Source organism: Podarcis melisellensis (genome assembly GCF_964234715.1).
Source record: "Podarcis melisellensis genome assembly, chromosome: 10".
NCBI lineage: Eukaryota > Metazoa > Chordata > Lepidosauria > Squamata > Lacertidae > Podarcis > Podarcis melisellensis.
In genome coordinates, this window is record NC_138542.1 from 51,464,916 (window position 1) to 51,481,983 (window position 17,068).

General features: G+C 40.6%; 1 protein-coding gene across 1 annotated transcript in view; it reads left to right on the forward strand.

The window, feature by feature from the left end:
- The window catches only part of NUAK1 (NUAK family kinase 1), a 49,008-nt gene extending 37,047 nt beyond the window's left edge, over positions 1 to 11,961 (forward strand). Inside the window, exons 5-7 of the mRNA XM_081928257.1 lie at positions 4,172 to 4,291; positions 4,651 to 4,783; positions 7,604 to 11,961. Of these exons, the coding sequence (XP_081784383.1) occupies positions 4,172 to 4,291; positions 4,651 to 4,783; positions 7,604 to 8,748 (1,398 nt within the window). The 3' untranslated portion in view covers positions 8,749 to 11,961. The remainder of the gene's footprint in view (positions 1 to 4,171; positions 4,292 to 4,650; positions 4,784 to 7,603) is intronic.
- Positions 11,962 to 17,068: the final 5,107 nt, after the last annotated feature.

Below are 17,068 nucleotides of genomic sequence, written 5' to 3' on the forward strand. Positions count from 1 at the left end.
AGCCTTTCTTATATCGGTACCAAATTTCCCATGGCATGGTCTGAAAAGCAGTGACCTTGGTGACACAAAGCAGATCTGGGTTTGGTTGGTGCCTAGATAGGGGGACCACCAGGAAACCCCACATAAACCACTTTGACTTTTGCGGAAGAGAAGATGAGATATAAATAAAGAATTGAAAGTTCTTTACATGTCATACACGCTTTAGCCTTGATGCGTGTTTATGAACACCTGGTGTATTCTTTGCTCCTGACATATAACGTAATTGGGGGATTTATAGTTAACAGCACAGTCCTAAGCACGTGCTCGTTTGTCATCTGTGAGATCAGTGGCTCACAGCAATGCCAGTGAAATATATATAAAAGAACTGATGGTGAAGAACAACTGAACTTGAACTAACTGCTTCTGAAAAGTCATACTGAGCCCATTACAGTGACAGAATTTGGATTTTCTCAAATGGCGCTTCATTTTCTTCTTCTTTCCATCTTCTCATACCGCTGAGGCATGTCTGCTGCGTTTGATATCAAACAAGCTTCCACTATCAGCCTTGATACTGTAGGCTTAGATCTTGCTTTTGTGGTTTCTGTATTAATCGCAGGGACTTTCCCCTCCCTGCTGTTTCACTAAACAATATTTGTTGGCAAGGAAACACATCTGGGATTGTAAATTATTGATGTGCAGTTGAGTAAATCTGGAAGACCTCATTTCCGAAAACATTTGCAAGTGTACATTTCTAGGAGACTAGAAATGCACCGTTTTGCAAGTTAATAGCGCTGCTTTTGTCTTTGTAAAAGATTTAACCCTGATCACTTGTTTTAAATGATACAGTTTATCCAGTTATTTTCAAAGCATATTAGAAATGTTTAGGATAGAATTAACCTATTAGTTGAAGCAGATATGTAAATGAAAACATTTAGTATCAAATGAAAATGTTTAATATCAAATGAAAATATTTAAAATCAAACTTGCAAGTGGTGCGTGCAAAGGATTTAGTTTTCAGTTTATCTTTTGTGAGGTGGTGGAAAGAGCGTGACTCTTATCACCTTCTCTGGAAATGAAGTTTTCTAGCCCTTTGCCGCTGCTGCTGTTGAGCTTTCACTTGCAGACACACTCCTACACTGCACAATGACATCAGGGTATGTCATTGTTCTTCTATAATTGTAGGAAGTGCCAGCTTACATGCAAGGGAAGTCTCCACATTACCAGGAACCGGAATACAAATACTAAACTTTGCAAAATCCTGTGGTATGAGTATCTTCCTAATCTCAATTTTAATAGTGGAAAATGACTGCTGCCTATGTTATGATGCACTCCTACACTTCTTATTAACTTGAAGTCAGCAAGAATTTACCACAGCAAACTGCCCCCCCCTTTTTTTGTTCTAAACAGTTTCCCACAAGTTCTCACAGCACCTTGAAAGTGTTATTTACAATAACATACAATGGGCACTTAGGAAGCTAGCAAGCCCAAGGATGCAAAGGCAAAGGATGATAATCTTTTCCTAAATTAAACAACTGACCAAGTTACCACCTCTCTCTCCTAAATAACCACAGAAGACAAAAATGCAGATTTAATTAAAACAATGGGATGTTGGAAAATGAAAGGGGAAGCAAGATAAATGTATCAACCTGGTAAGGAAATCAACCGGGCTCTGACTGTGTGTTTATAAGTATTGTTTTATTTGTTTAGAACCGTGCCCTCCATAGACAAATCTTTGGTTTCATCAACATTGTACACGCTTGTCAATAATTCAGCTATGCTTGCTAGTCTGTGAGTCAATATAAAAAGATCCAGTTTCTTAGCTGGTGCAAACTGAATTAAAGGAGCAATGTCAGTTTACACTGAGCCCAAATACTTGACGGGAGTGCAGGATTCATACTGAATGAGTAAATTTCATCATGTTTTTTGTAAGTAGTGGAAACAGTCATTTCCTCGAAGGTAAGGGAATTCAAAGTCTGGCTTTGCAGCAACCCCTCCCTGTTTGGAAACCTTTTTTGAATTAATACTTTGGCTCCATTTAAGTGCCAGGAACATGAAGGAATCTTGGCTACTATGATTTTTTTCCCATATTGGGGGGGAGGGAAAATGACAGTTCTAATGGGAAAAGCTGATAAACATCAGTCTGTGATTATGGCAGTTGGCCGTGATAGAAACACTGTTTCCTGAATGACTGAATTGAAAACATGGATACCTGTTAGGAGCTGGCTCTCTCTCTCCCCCCCCCCCCATGGTATATATTTATATATGCATGTAGATATTCATGAATTTTGTAGACTATGCTAGGGGACAGATTGTCCTAAGCAGAGTGTACCATGCAGTATCAGAATTAGCACGAGCTGTGGCATGCTCTCCAAGTAAAGTCAGTTCCACTGACTACTCCACAATCTCTAATGCTGAAATGATTAAATTTAGATTGACCAAACCACTGTTCTTTAGCTCAAGACTGAATTCCTGCCAGCCAATCAGAGTGATTTGATAAGAAAGTGGAATTTATTTAAGACAATTAACCGCAACCTGAGCCCCAAGAATGCATTTGCAGACTGCAATTGTACACCAGCTGCTTCTAATGAGATTCTAGGCCAGTGAAGATTTTACAGAACACAGTTTTCCCATAGTTTTCCTCTAAAGTATTACTACAATATGGGTCGAGATACCAGGTTTGTTTTTAAAGTCCTGTTGCAAATGAACTTGAGATGATACATCACAGATACACCACAAATATAGATGTGACAGCCAACAAACTGGTACATAGATGTATAACTGGATTACATACAGTAGATAGTATTTAAAGGTGATGTAAGTCAAAATGGCAGTAATGTACACTACATATAATGGAGCACAGGGCAATGAATAAACCACAGCAGTGAAAAGGGTCTCACTGGCCACCAAGTGCAATTCTCTGCTCTAAAGTAGTACCTTAACCCATGTAGTCACCCTCTCCAGATTAGGTAATATCCTGATAATAGCATGCCAACAGCAGGTAATGATTATCCAGAAATTCCTTCTAGGTTCAGGGAATCATTTCATAAAAAATGCAAGCCACTCAAGCAAATGAGTCAGTCCATCCACATGCTGCAGAAGAAAGGCAACATTCCTTGGGGTCATGGCTAATTGACAAGATAGAGAATAACTTCCTCATCGAAATGTAGGGATCACTTGGATCCTGACTCCTGGGTATGGAACAAAATCCATGTGCTAATCCTATCCAAGATAAAACAAAATAAAACTGTTCTTTAGTACAAGTCCACCTCATTCAGGAACGATTCTTGGGCTGCACCAACCTCTGATGACCTAGAGAAGGAAAAAAGACCCAAGACCACAAGGAAAAATAAATCCTTTCTAAACGATTAAGGCCTAGAACTTTACATATTGCAAATAAACTCATGTGAATTCTCATATTCTTTTACTAAGGATGCTTCTGAAATTCTGTTTTTGCTTTCCTGATTTTTCTCCCCAGATACGGAGTTCCATATACTTGGTTGTGTTTTTGAAGTAGAACTGATGCATTAGATAGCCATCAACATTCTGGTTTTTTATTTCTGAATTTTGTACAGCACATCATGAATCCATAGTTTGCTGCATGTCTCTCTTCCACTATTACCAAAGTTCACATATGTATTGTTGAAATACTGTATTTAAAGCGGTATTGAAGTTTGCATCAGGCTTTTTGGGGGTGGGGGTTTTACCAACACTTGTGTTCATTTTAGCAGAGAAAAGCAAACTTGATGTGACTGATCATATAGGCGTGCCAAGAATCTTTTGTGTTTTACCAATGCACAGGACCACATGTGCACATCAGTAAAAAAAATAAAAAATAGAATAATATTGGATGAACAGTCACATCAACATTGTTTTTTCCAATGTATGTGCAGATTGGTAATGTAGAGTTGGGAAAAGATGCAAGTGAACAGAAGGAACTGAAAACTGTGGGAAACTTGGAATTTATTTTAGAAAATCTCTTAGTTAAAACTGAATTTAGAATAGGTGGAATACAGGGCAGAAGCAAACACATTGAACAACAAGGAGAAACCTTTTATCAGAGTGAAAAGTGATTAATTAGCCAGGGCCCCAGATTGGTACTCAATGCCCAGGTTGGTGTGATCAATAAATCACACTCCCTGTCTTACATTTTGGTAAGTTACACTACAGGACTTGGTTGCATTTGTCTTCACAGATTGCAGACTTTGGACTTTCAAATCTTTATCAGAAAGACAAATTTCTTCAGACTTTCTGTGGAAGCCCACTGTACGCATCTCCAGAAATTGTCAATGGAAGACCCTACCGAGGCCCAGAGGTAAGCAGAATGAGGAAGAAAGGAAGTGAAATGAAAATATTAATCACACATGTGAGACCCTGCAACAAAACGTTGCAATGTGGTACCTGTCTGGGGCATTTGACTGCTTGGAATTTGATTAAATGATCACAGCCTTGGCCTTGATAAATGAAATAGATTCTTCATCTTTAGCGTGAGGAACTGTTAAAATATTGCTTTCATTCGTTTTGTGTACAAAGTACAATGCCAGATTATCTTGCAGCTATCCTGTCATATCTGTAGGATATTAAGCATTGCTGGATGTTCAATGCTTCTTTGAATATCATAGACTTCAGGTGACCACTTTTCTGTCTCTTATGTTTCTTGTCTCTTTGCTTTAGGTTGACAGCTGGGCTCTCGGTGTACTGCTTTACACCCTTGTTTATGGAACCATGCCCTTTGATGGCTTTGATCACAAAAATCTAATCAGGCAGATCAGCAGTGGAGAATATCGTGAGCCAACACAGCCCTCAGGTATCAAAAAGATCTGGCACAGAGAATTAAAATGATATAATAATGATTTGTTTTACCTATTTTCTAGTCTTTGGTTTATGGAAGTCTTAGGATAATGGTAAGATAAATGACAAAGGGCAGGTGATTCTCAATTTACTTCCTAATTTCAGCATATATTTTTTTTTAAAAAAAGACTGGGAAACGTAGAGAATTCTATGTTAGTAGATTTTATTGCTTTCAGGAAACGTTGCCCCCTTTCTTCAGCTACATCTAAGACAGCAGACAGTCTTTTCGTTTTTGCAAATGGAATTGGTGGGACAAGCTGTAAAATGATACACAGTAGTGATTCATATCAGTCCTGGTAACTTTGCACAGCAGTATACATAAAAAAATACCAAGGAAACGATGAATAGCCCTGGAGGAGCAAATCATTATCCCAAGAATTTGGTCCCATGTCTACCATCAATAGCAATAATTGCATGGCTTCTAGAATCCCAGAGAAGGGGAACCTGTGCTCCTCCAGATGTTGAACTTCCCACTCCCAACAGCCCCTGCTAGTGCAGCCAGGGATTTATGGGAGTTTTAGTCAAACATCTGGAGGACCACAGGTTCTCCAGCTTTGTAGTATACAAAGCTGATGACATGGCGGCAAATTTACTAATTTTAGACTGAGAATTTGATCATAGTGGTAGCCTTTGACTTGATAATCTGCAGTGTTTATCATGGGTTGAATTGAGAGTTGGGCTGAAGAGAGGAGTAAAAGAGGCCAACAAGAGAAAAGGGCTTAATAAATATCCCCCTTCTCTCCAATAACTCAATGCATTTCAACAAAAGCTTCCAAAATTCTCCCAACCCACCCATTTCATTAGTATTATCAATACCCATGTATTCCTGCATAAGTGGGTGGTATTCAGTGCTAGTCCTACTCAAAACAGACCCATTGGACTTAATAGACATGGCTATTAGTTCAGAACCAATTAATTTCAGTGGATCTTCTTTTCAGTAGGATTGAACACAACCCAGAATGTATTGGATTGCTAGTCATTCCAGCTGCAAAGGATTTCCCAAGCATTTCAACAGAAGCCTCCAGAATTCTCTCTTCCTCTCCTTGCAAGTCTCCATCCCAAATGGGGAAAAATAGGTTCTCAAGATGCCTTGCTCAAGGGAAGCCTGTGGGTCCTGTCCTTTGCTTTGTAATGAAAAAATGAAATAAAATTGACTCACTCTCTCTCTCTCCTCTTCTCCCCCCTCCATACATACTGATGAAGTATTCAGACTTGAAAGAGCAAACAGCCACTTGAAGAACGCATGGTTCTGATTGGTGTAGCCCCTCACCCACCAGCTTGTTTTTTGTGCCTTGGGGCTTGCTTTGCCTCTCAGAGAGAAAAAAAAAACATGACAAAAGGACCTTTAAGAAAGGAAGGGAGGGGGGACAAAGGCTTTCCTGTTGGTTTCATTTTTTTTGTAGGAAATTTAGGGGGGGCATAGAAAATTTAGTGGTGTGGAGCAGGGCAAGGCTGGTTATAGGCCTGACAGGAATAGCAAAATACTGGGCAAAAGGTTATCAATAGCAGTTTGGAGAGGCAATCAGAAAGGGGTACCCAATCTAGAAGAGGGGGAAAGTATAAAAGACAAAGGGGAGGGATAGAGAAGGGACAAGGAATCTTTGTATGTGGTGTTCATTTTCTGTTATTTATTACTTATTATTTATTATGTTACAATTAAATTCTGTTACAATAAACTTTTAAAATAATTTGAAGTTTAGAATAATTGGAGGAGAACTCTGGGCTTGAATCTTCAAGCAAGGTTGTAGGAAGAATGTTGAGGCCGAATTATAAAATATCTCAGGAAATAAAATTCCTATAATATTAATGTCTTCTAGCAAAATGCAGTTTGAGCACTGTTATATTTTGTGTGTTTTGGGAGCTTGGAAGCACACAAATATTGCAGCATGAGACAAGTCCACCCCATGTGGAGGGAAATCTTGTTTTGTGTAAACCCTATAAAAATGAAGGTTAGATGGTTTGCATGACATACTTTACCATTTACACCTTTATTATGGGCATAGTGGTGCACAACACATCTACTTGCATGGTTTCTGCATTGGTAGTAGCTCGAAGGAATGGGCAGACCACGGCTCACGCAGGATAAAGTCTTCAATATGCCTGAAGATGGCAATAGGAAGATAAGGAAGGCTCTGCCTGTCCAGAACATTTGGATAATAGTAAAGATTTCTATTACACGAAAAACCTTCTATCCCATGTGTAGGAAGGTGAACATGGGTGTGCTGAGAATCTGCCATGCACATTAACCTAGTTGTCGCCGAGTTGATAAATCTGCCTTTGGGTTATACCACCAGATTTCAGGTGGGGGTTTCTCCATACAAAACAATCCCCCCTATAGAAAACTAAACGTCAAGGTGAAGGATTATAGCTTACCGTTCTCTGTGGCATCTAGTTTTCTCTCTCTGTGTTGCTTGTCAGTTTGTTTGGCTGTCTGGGTTTCATTCATGTGAGCTCCCGCCAGCAGGCTGAAGTGGTGCAGCCCAGACACAGGTTTATCATCTCACTGAGAACTAGGCCATAGTGATTCAATAGCCCATGTATTTCACAAGACTAACCCTAATATGGAAAGCTACTCAGATTACTAAAACACAGTGGCAACTTGTATCATGAGTCTTCAGCTAGGGAATATCTGAAGGCAGATAGCTGTCAAAAGAGCTATAACGCTAACCTGTTGCAGTGCTTTGTTGCACTTGTTTCTATGTCATGCTTCCAATTTAGAATTAAAGTTTAAAAAAGTCTTGGTAGAATGGTTGAAATTGGTTTTCTTTTCCTGTAGATGCTCGAGGCCTGATCAGGTGGATGCTGATGGTGAATCCTGAGCGCAGAGCAACTATTGAAGACATAGCCAACCACTGGTGGGTTAACTGGGGCTACAAGAGCAGTGTTTGTGACTGTGATGCCCTGCAAGACTCTGAGTCCCCCCTGCTGTCTCGGTTCATAGATTGGCATCATCGTTCTAGCGGCTTGCAGCCAGAGACTGACACCAAAATGAAGTGCCTTTCCAAACCAAAAGGATCTGAAGTCACACTAGAGAGACAGAGATCCCTGAAAAAATCAAAGAAGGAAAATGACATTGCACAGTCTATCCAGGAAGGAGGAGTTGAAAATGCATGCAAGCCGAACTCCAAGAGGCCAAAAGGCATCTTAAAGAAAAGGAGCAACAGTGAACATCGCTCTCATAGTGCAGGATATATAGAAGGAGTAGTCAATCCAGTATTACCCTCCACTTTTAAAATGGAGCAGGAGTTATGCAGGACAGGGATGTCCAGTAAGAACGTTGTGGAGGGGGAGGTCACGGGTAAATACAGCACTAAGCAGTCTTCCTTAATGCCAAAAAAAGGAATCCTTAAGAAGACGCAGCAAAGAGAATCTGGCTACTACTCATCTCCAGAACGGAGCGAATCTTCAGAACTCTTGGACCGTAATGAGGAGGCAGGAAATAGCGATACGTCCCCAGGCATTATTGAAACACTAAGGATAGAGTCTCACAGTCATTCCTACAGGCGCAAAGGTATTTTAAAACATAATAGCAAGTATTCCACCAGTAGCACGGATTCTGCTTTGATCAGCCCCGACACACCGATGCTGGAAGCCATGGAGGAAGCTATCCTGCCTGGAGATGGATTATCTCGAAGTTATAGCCGCCCTTCCAGCGTGATTAGTGATGACAGCATCCTGTCCAGTGACTCTTTTGACTTGGTGGATTTGCAAGAGAACAGGCTTAGGATAAGGAGCTGTGTGTCTGCTGAAAACTTCCTCCAGATCCAAGATTTCCAAGGACTTCAAAATCGCTCACGGCCACAGTATCTGAAGCGCTATCGGAATCGGACAGGCGATAGCAGTTTTTCTCTGCTTACAGACATGGATGATGTCACTCAGGTCTACAAGAAAGCTCTGGAGATCTGTAACAAACTTAACTAGCAGAGGGAAGATAGCAGGGCTGGAAGGAAAGGGTTTTGGGTACCTTTATGATGGAGTTGGCCCAGTATCAATTTGTTGACAGTGGTAGCGTTATTGAAGTGATGTTGAGCAGACAGACTGAGCAGAAATACTTAAGTTATGTTGAGGAAAAATTCATCTCATGCTCATTATGCAACCTTATAGCTCATTCAGTCAAAATACTACCTAGTATCCAAAGAAGTTACAATAAAGTATGAAGCAGAAACTCTGGAATCTGGCAGACAGAAAAGGATCATATTGCAGTGGCTGTAAGTTGAAGCTAGACAAAATGTAAACTGGAAAAAGGGTACATATATTTATATTAGAGAAGGTAACTAACCACTGGAAAAGCTATAATGCTAAAAGTAAAACAAAACATTTTTTTTTTAAAAAAGAAATTCAACTGTTAAGGATAAGAAATCATTTGCTGGTAGATTTGTCAATATCTATACGCCCTAAGGAATATGCACATTCAGAAGAGGGCTGCCAGTTGAACGCAGATTTGCCCAACCAATGATTGGCACTGCCAGTTATCATTTGATAGTGTCGCCTGCTGAAATGTGATTAGTAATTTGAGTGGAAGTTATTTGAATTCATAGAAAAGTTAGTCCAGGAAGAGATAGCAATGTAGTAAAAGGATGAAGTGTTGGGAGTAAGGAAGATTTCTTCTTCCAAGCAAAAGAATAATATGAAATAAATTCCATCAGGGGCTCTGGAAATTGCATAATCGCTGTAAGGCTACATAAAATGCCAAGGAAAGACCAGACAAGCACACTGAGAAGTAGCTACTTGCCAGTAGCCTCTCTACATACCTGTGTGTATGTATGTATGGCTACTTAGAAACTAGAATGAATAAAGCAGTATGCAGGCAAGCTTTAATTCATTGAAGATTTTTCAGCAGCAGTCTGGAAATGAGACAATACAGTCTCCCATTACTAAAGGAATAAGGAATTCTAAGGGCGGGGGACATGTGTGCATCTATGCAAACTTAGGTGAACTACAAACTTATGATACCATAAACTGGTAGAATTTTAATTGGATGAATTGAGTCTTGTAGCTATAAACTTCAAAGAGTTTTACAGAATTCCAGAGCCCTTGTCAGTATGTAATACAATGGGGGAATGGTTTATGAGTAGGAAGAAAGTAATAGGAAAGTAGACTTGAGGGATTCAGTTTAAGAATGTGTATGTATTTGGGTTGATGTTTCATAGACAGTGGGGTCAGAGAAGACAAAAGATTTATTTCCAATGGGTTGAATTTAAATATTGCAGCTAAAGCAGGGGTAGCTAACCTGTGGCTCTCCAGGTTTTGTCGGACTCTAGTTCCCCTCCGCCCCAGCCAGCATGGTCAGTAATCAAAGGTGATGGGGGTTATCATGGAGGGACACAGATTAGCCACCCTTGAGTTAAAGGCTTCAACTCCCATAAAGGTACCACTTGGGTCTACTGGATTACGTGAATGTAAGCCTCTTTTTAAATAGGCACTATGTGTTTGACAGGCCTGGGCAATTCAGAATAACTTCTGGTCACGGTTATTCCAGTAAGCAGCTCTTAGTTCAAATAGAGTTGCATTACTGTATTAGCTTACAACACCAAATTGTTTGCAGCTTTAAAACAAAGTCAACATGCACATATAACTACAGGAAATAGTCCAAGATTCTTTTCCTGCGTTTAACCAGTGCCAACTTCAAGACTTTAGCTGAAAGCAGAAACTATCATACTCTACCTTGGGGCTCCAAATGTTTCAGGGAACTAGTGCCAAACTGAAGAGATTCCAGAGTAAAAGACAAGAAAATACCTGAGCTGGTGGGAAATGTTTTATATTTCTCATAAGTATGCCTGAACTGCCTATATGTTGTGTAAGAACACTTTCACTTCCCATTCAGATGGGTGAATTATTTAGTTCCAGTTTCCTGAAAAGGTTTCCTAATTCTTCAGAACAGCTGTATCTCTCTACAAGGCAATGAACCAAATTAATTAACCAGTCTTGGTCAAAATGACATCGATTCCTTATAAAATCCATATACCCAGACTTCTAGGCATGAGAATGGAATCTCTTCCCCTGTCCCACCCATCCCCTGTGGCTGAGTTAGGATTCTCTGTTTACTGTTTGATATATGTCACAGTATGAAGCAAAGGAATATGCCTTCTTTGGAATTGCAACTCTAATATTCATGCCATGTGTGATGTGCAGCCCACTCCTAAATCATGTTTACTAAGAAGTAAACAAGTCAAGTAATAAAGCATAGAATTGCAGCCTTGGAAGGATGCAGAAGTCTAAAAGATTTGCTGTGCCTTTTTTTGAAACAGAGTACTGCAGTAATTTGGACAAAACTTTGTATTAGCATGAAGATCATGTTTTAATCCGGGCGCGTAAGCCTTGCTCCCTTGGCAGCTGTGACTGGTCTCAGTTGACCTAATGGAGTTTGATTTCAGTGGAACAATACTGACTTACAATGCCTGCCCATCTGGCTGAATTAAATGTTTAATTGATGTACGTAGTGAAGAAAAGGGAACTCGACTGCCCCAGAGAGGAACTAAGAATCACCCGTACACCTGAGCTCTACTTAGCCCACAGGGAGAACTGTGGCCCTCCATATGTTGCTGTATTACAACTCACACCATCCCTTTCCATTGGCCATGCTGTCTGGGGCTGATGGGAGTTGGGAGTCCACCAACATTCAGAGGGCCCCGGGTTCCTCATGTCTGCCCAAGGCTGTTGCCCAGGCCTGCCGTCTTGTGTACAAATGTGAATGATTGACTGATTGCTGCCAAACTGGAAAATGTTCTGTAGGGACTTACTGGCATGTTACCATTCCTAGAAGAAGCAGAACACTTGACTGCACATTGTTGTTATTATTAGCGTTGTGTATTTTTTTCCTCTTATTTAATTTGGGACTTTTTTTGTATTTCAAAGTTGACTTTTTATTTGAATTTGTCTCTTTTAATTTATTGGTCTGAAAGCCATTTCAAAGGTATAATAATATATTTTGGTGTAATTTAATTGGTGCAGCATTATTTTACAGCTCTGGCCAAAATGTTACCTTTAAAAATAATAATTTGTTGTTTTTCTTTTGCTCATTGTTTGGTTTTATCTCTACGAGGCAGGGGAAAAAGCTGGATAATCACCCAAAGTGTTTGTATTTTTAATCTGATGCTGTCTTTTTTATTAAATAAAAAGTCAATAAAACGTGAATGGTGTTGATTTCCCCGTCCTTTAAAAGAATCTGCTTTTGGGCATCCATTTAATGACTATTTTAAAGAGGATTGCAACACTTCCTTACAAAAGGTGCTATGGTGTTGAGTCAGAGCTTTTGTCTTCTAGCTATACTGAGAGATGATGTGGGCAATTGTTGGAACTTGAATGCTATGAGCAATTTGGCATACTAAAAGATCCAATATTTTCATCTTTATTTAAGGGATATATATCCCATCTTTTGCAGTGAACAGTTCAAAGCAGCTTAGCAAAATGAAATTCTAAACCACCACCAGCAGAGTAAAATAAGAATTAGAATTCAAAAAAAACAAAAACTTAAAGAGACTTCCAGTTCCTCATTTGGAGGCAAGCAGTGCTACTAACAAGAGCCAAACTGATTATTTTAGGAGCAACCTTTTGTAGTCAGGGAACATCCTAATATCCTCTGAACAGGCAAAGAAGGAATGATAGTTTGTATTTTCCTTTTTAAAAAGCTGAATGTGAATCCGAATGCTAATTAGGCAAAAGACTGTTCACCATCTGCTGTGATCAGATGTGTTGTGATTTAAGGAATATTGCTTTAGCTTGTAGATAGGTTGCCTGGGAGAAGACAAAAATATACATGGACCTCCAATTTATTAAATTCATCACAGTCTACTTTGATAGGCCAAGCATTATCAAGTCTTTGATGCCTAGAAGCCATTTTTTGTGCTTGTTCATATATCCAAATAGAAGAATTTCATCAAAAATGTACTTTGTTGAGGTTCTTCCCTATATTATAAAGAATGATTTGCCAGTAACATTTTTTTTAAAGGACTGGAACTACAGAAGTAAAATGCAGTAATTTAAAATAAACCCCCACTTGCCCTACAATTTCAATTCAAACAGGATGGGCTGATCTTCTGGAAAAGCTTCTAGCTTGGGCTTCACGTAAGATAGACCACACATTTTTAATACCATTCTCCGGGTTTGCACAAAAGTATTTCCAGAGAGTTTACAGCCCAATCCTATGGATGTTTACTCAGAAATAAATCACACATAATTCCATAAGCAATTACAAGTTCCATAAGTGATAAGTTCCATAAGCGATTATAAAATGGCTTTAAAAGACTCGTTCCCAAATCCGCTTGTCCCTTGCCTAGAAAGCATGGGTCCCAGTGGTCTTCTGTTTGCTCCACTGTTTCCCTTGGAGAAACCTACTCTTTAGTGCTGAATTGGAGCAAATGACAAGCCGTGGAAAACCTGATTGCCGTTTGTTTCGATTTAGCAGTAAAGAACGGGTTTCCCAGGGGAAAGCAGTGGGAGAAGCAGAAGTCTGGATGAGCCCTTAGTTTTGAAGTTTGTGATAGAGCATAATGAAGGAGGCAGTCCCACAGTTATGACTGCATTAAGTGACAGCTTACACTGATAAGGGTGAATGAGCAGCCTAGAGCCAATAACCCAGGCATCTCCAAACTCAGCCCTCCAGATGTTTTGGGACTACAACTCCCATCATCCCTAGCTAACAGGACCAGTGTCAGGGATGATGGGAGTTGTAGTCCCAAAACATCTGGAGGGCCGAATTTGCCTATGCCAATAACTCTTTTCAGTTGCTTCCCATAAATTTCTCCACTGAACTCAAAGCTTATCTTACTTGATCCTTGGAACAACCAGGTCATGTAATTTGGACAGAACCATAGTAACTATAATGTAGCCAAGGACTATAATTTATGCTACGTGGCTTCCTCAACACCCAGGCTGCTGTGCTACACTGAGTCATTTGCATCCTGGTCTTAAGTGTGTTCTCTTAATTTTGATGAAATTACTTGCCACTAAGAATGTTTAGGATTGCAGATTTCATGTCATAAAAGTGACTTGCAAAAAGTATCCAAAATGGGCGCCTCTTCACTTAAGGTGGGTTTCACTGCCTTCAGAAAGCTCTGGCATCTGAAAGCTGCATCTGACATCTATTACATTCATTTGAAGTTGCATGGGGCCTTGTAAAACCAATGAGCCTTTCCCTTACAGGCCCTGTGTCTCTTTTTGGCCACATTCCTCATTTTTAATTTAGGCTTAGCAACTTTTAATCACATTTGGCCTGACACACTTCATTTTTTTTTTAAAAAGGCAGCCCATTGTGTTTTCTAGCAGCACATACTGCCCTCATCTTAAGGCAGGCATGCAACATCCGTGTGAGTCTCTGGTGACGACAGAAAATTACAGAACGTACATTCAAAAATGCACTCAGTGTATTTTGTGCAGAATGGGATACTGCTTATTAACGCAGCAGGGACTCTGAGCCTCTACAAACCCATAGCTATGTCTGGGAGGGGACAGTGCTTATTAACACAGCAGGAAGACAAGACTTCGCTCTGCTGCCTGCCTAAATGCTGACAAGAGAGGCGGACGAGCATCCGGAAACCTCGTTCTCCTGCATGCAAAAATAGAATCTCCCTGCCACACACATACATTCCTTTTGCAAATGGCAGGAGGTAAAAATAATGAAAAACTCTGCTCACAGCAATTGCAGAAAACTCAGTACAAAGAAAGAGTGAGTTAATCTTAAATTATTGAAAAGACCATGAATTTGAGCTCTGGGAGGGATCAACTCTTGGGACAAAATGGAGGAAGGGAGCTACTGTCTCACCGCCTGCTAAACTGGGGAAAGACTTCGTATTTTACGAAAGCGTGATTTAGAATGTCCCTTTGTTTGGCATGCATTATTTGTTAATGCTGTATAGGCATGAGAAGTGAGCCATTTTTAAATTGAATTTACATTCAATCCAGTCTAGCTTTTACATACTTCTTTTCCCGAGAAACTGAAGAAAACAGCAACAAATCTAAGAATTATGTGTCAACACAAGAAGCTGCGTTATACCAAGTCAGACTGCTGGTCCATGCAGCTCAGTACTGGCTACACTGACTTAGCAATGGCAGTCCAGAGTTTCAGACAGAATTATTTCCCAGTCCTACTGAGAGTTGTGAAGGTCAGGGGAAAATGGGGAAAAAACCCTCCTGTTTTTTAGGGACGCGGGTGGCGCTGTGGTCTAAACCACTGACCCTAGGGCTTGCCGATCGGAAGGTTGGCGGTTTGAATCCCCGCGACGGGGTGAGCTCCAGTTGCTCTGTCTCAGCTCCTGCCAACTTAGCAGTTCGAAAGCACATCAAAGTGCAAGTAGATAAATAGGTAGGTACCACTCCAGTGGGAAGGTAAATGGCGTTTCCATGTGCTGCTCTGGTTTCACCAGAAGTGGCTTAGTCATGCTGGCCACATGACCCGGAAAACTGTCTGCAGACAAACGTTGGCTCCCTTGGCCAGTAAAGCAAGATGAGTGCCACAACCCCAGAGTCATTCACAACTGGACTTAACTGTCAGGGATCCTTTACCTTTCCCCCCAATTTTTCCAGTCTCTCCTCCCCACCAGGCCTTGACATCTCTAGCCCTATCTAGAGATACCAGGGATACCTTTTTCCTGGAAAGCAGTTGCTCTACCACTGAACTACTGTCCTTCCCCATGCAATAGTTTTTACCTATAACTACACTACTTCTGTCCTTTCTGCCAACAAATACTGGATATATGGAAGACTTCACTCTTCACAATTCACATTTTATACAGTAAAAGAGCAGAACTTTGATCCGAAAATGGGGACCACAGTTGGTTGATTTAACTCTTGGAATGGTTTTGTATAATGCAATAAATATACCCAAGGTAGGATAGCTGTGTGATGGGAGGGCGTTAGGAAGCTGCTGTATTGGGTCAGAGGGTTTAGCAACCTTTCTCAGCCATGGGCCGGTCCACAGACCATGTGGTGGGCCGGAATATATATTTTTTTGGGAAATGAACAAATTCCTATGCCCCACAAATAACCCAGAGATGCATTTTAAATAAAAGGACCTATTCTACTCATGTAAAAACACGCTGATTCCTGGACCGTCCGTGGGCCTGATTGAGAAGGCGATTGGGCCGCATCTGGCCCCCGGGCCTTAGGTTGCCTACCCCTGGGTCAGACTATGGGTCCATCTCACCTGATATTGTCCATTCTGACTAGCATTGGGTTTCAGGTAGAGGTACCCATCAGCTAATCTTGCCACAATGCCTCAGGGTTTCAATGTAGCATTGCTCCAATATGGTGCTCTGTCAGGGCTTAAATTGCGTTGTGGGGAAATCAAAATGGCAGCTGCCATTGCCTGGAGAAAACAAACAGTGGCACTGAGAGCAACTCCAGGTCTAAACAGATGTGACCACCATTTGGGGTCTGCTGTTGGCTCTTCTGGAGACCATTGGGAGCTACCCAACAATGCCAGTCCCTGACACTGGGCCTAGCTGAAGATCTACCAGATTATTATCAGGAACACAGAACTGAATTGTGAACTTGGTGACAAATCCATGCAACTGAACAGCTTATGCTTCCAATGGGTATGTGTGCATGTGTACGTTACACTTTTACCACAGACCTACAGTCCTTTTGAAATATGGTGCCCTTTCTCATCCCACACCCCAAAGAAGCTGGGTAGTTTCTGTGTGGGAGGCCACTGAGATTCCTAAGCCATCGCCCACAGAGATGCAATTCCCAGAAGGCAGAATGGTAGGGTGGGTGCCTGTAAATTACCTTGTTGGTTTCTTCCAAGGCAAATATCCTCTAAAAAGAAAGATGGATTGACCAAGATTGTGCTTACCTTAAGTTGATCAGCTTTGCAATTAACACACCCAAAGCTTACATTGTGCAATTACCTTAATTAATGACTAGATTTTGTTAGTTAAATAGTTCAGAGCTGCTCAGTGCATCCCAGTAATTTCCACAAAGCTAGCATTTTGAGAGTTGGGCTGCCTTTTGGTTCCTTCTCTGGAATAACAAAAAAAAAAAAAAAAAAAAGAGAGAGAGAGAGAGAGAGAGAGAGAGAGAAAGAAAGGAAGAGGCTGTGGTCGTTCTTCAATTAGGTCATCCATTGCAAAGGTCACTAAATGTCTTAACCTTTCCCCATAGAAGTATCTACAGCTGCATAGACTTGCATATGAAATAGAAAGCTTTTGTTTGGATCCAGTGGAGCAAAAGCAAACAATTGTTTAAAGGTCATCTCAGTTTGCTTTGGTAGTTGCAGCGGGGTGAATTGGAAGAAGAAAAACCC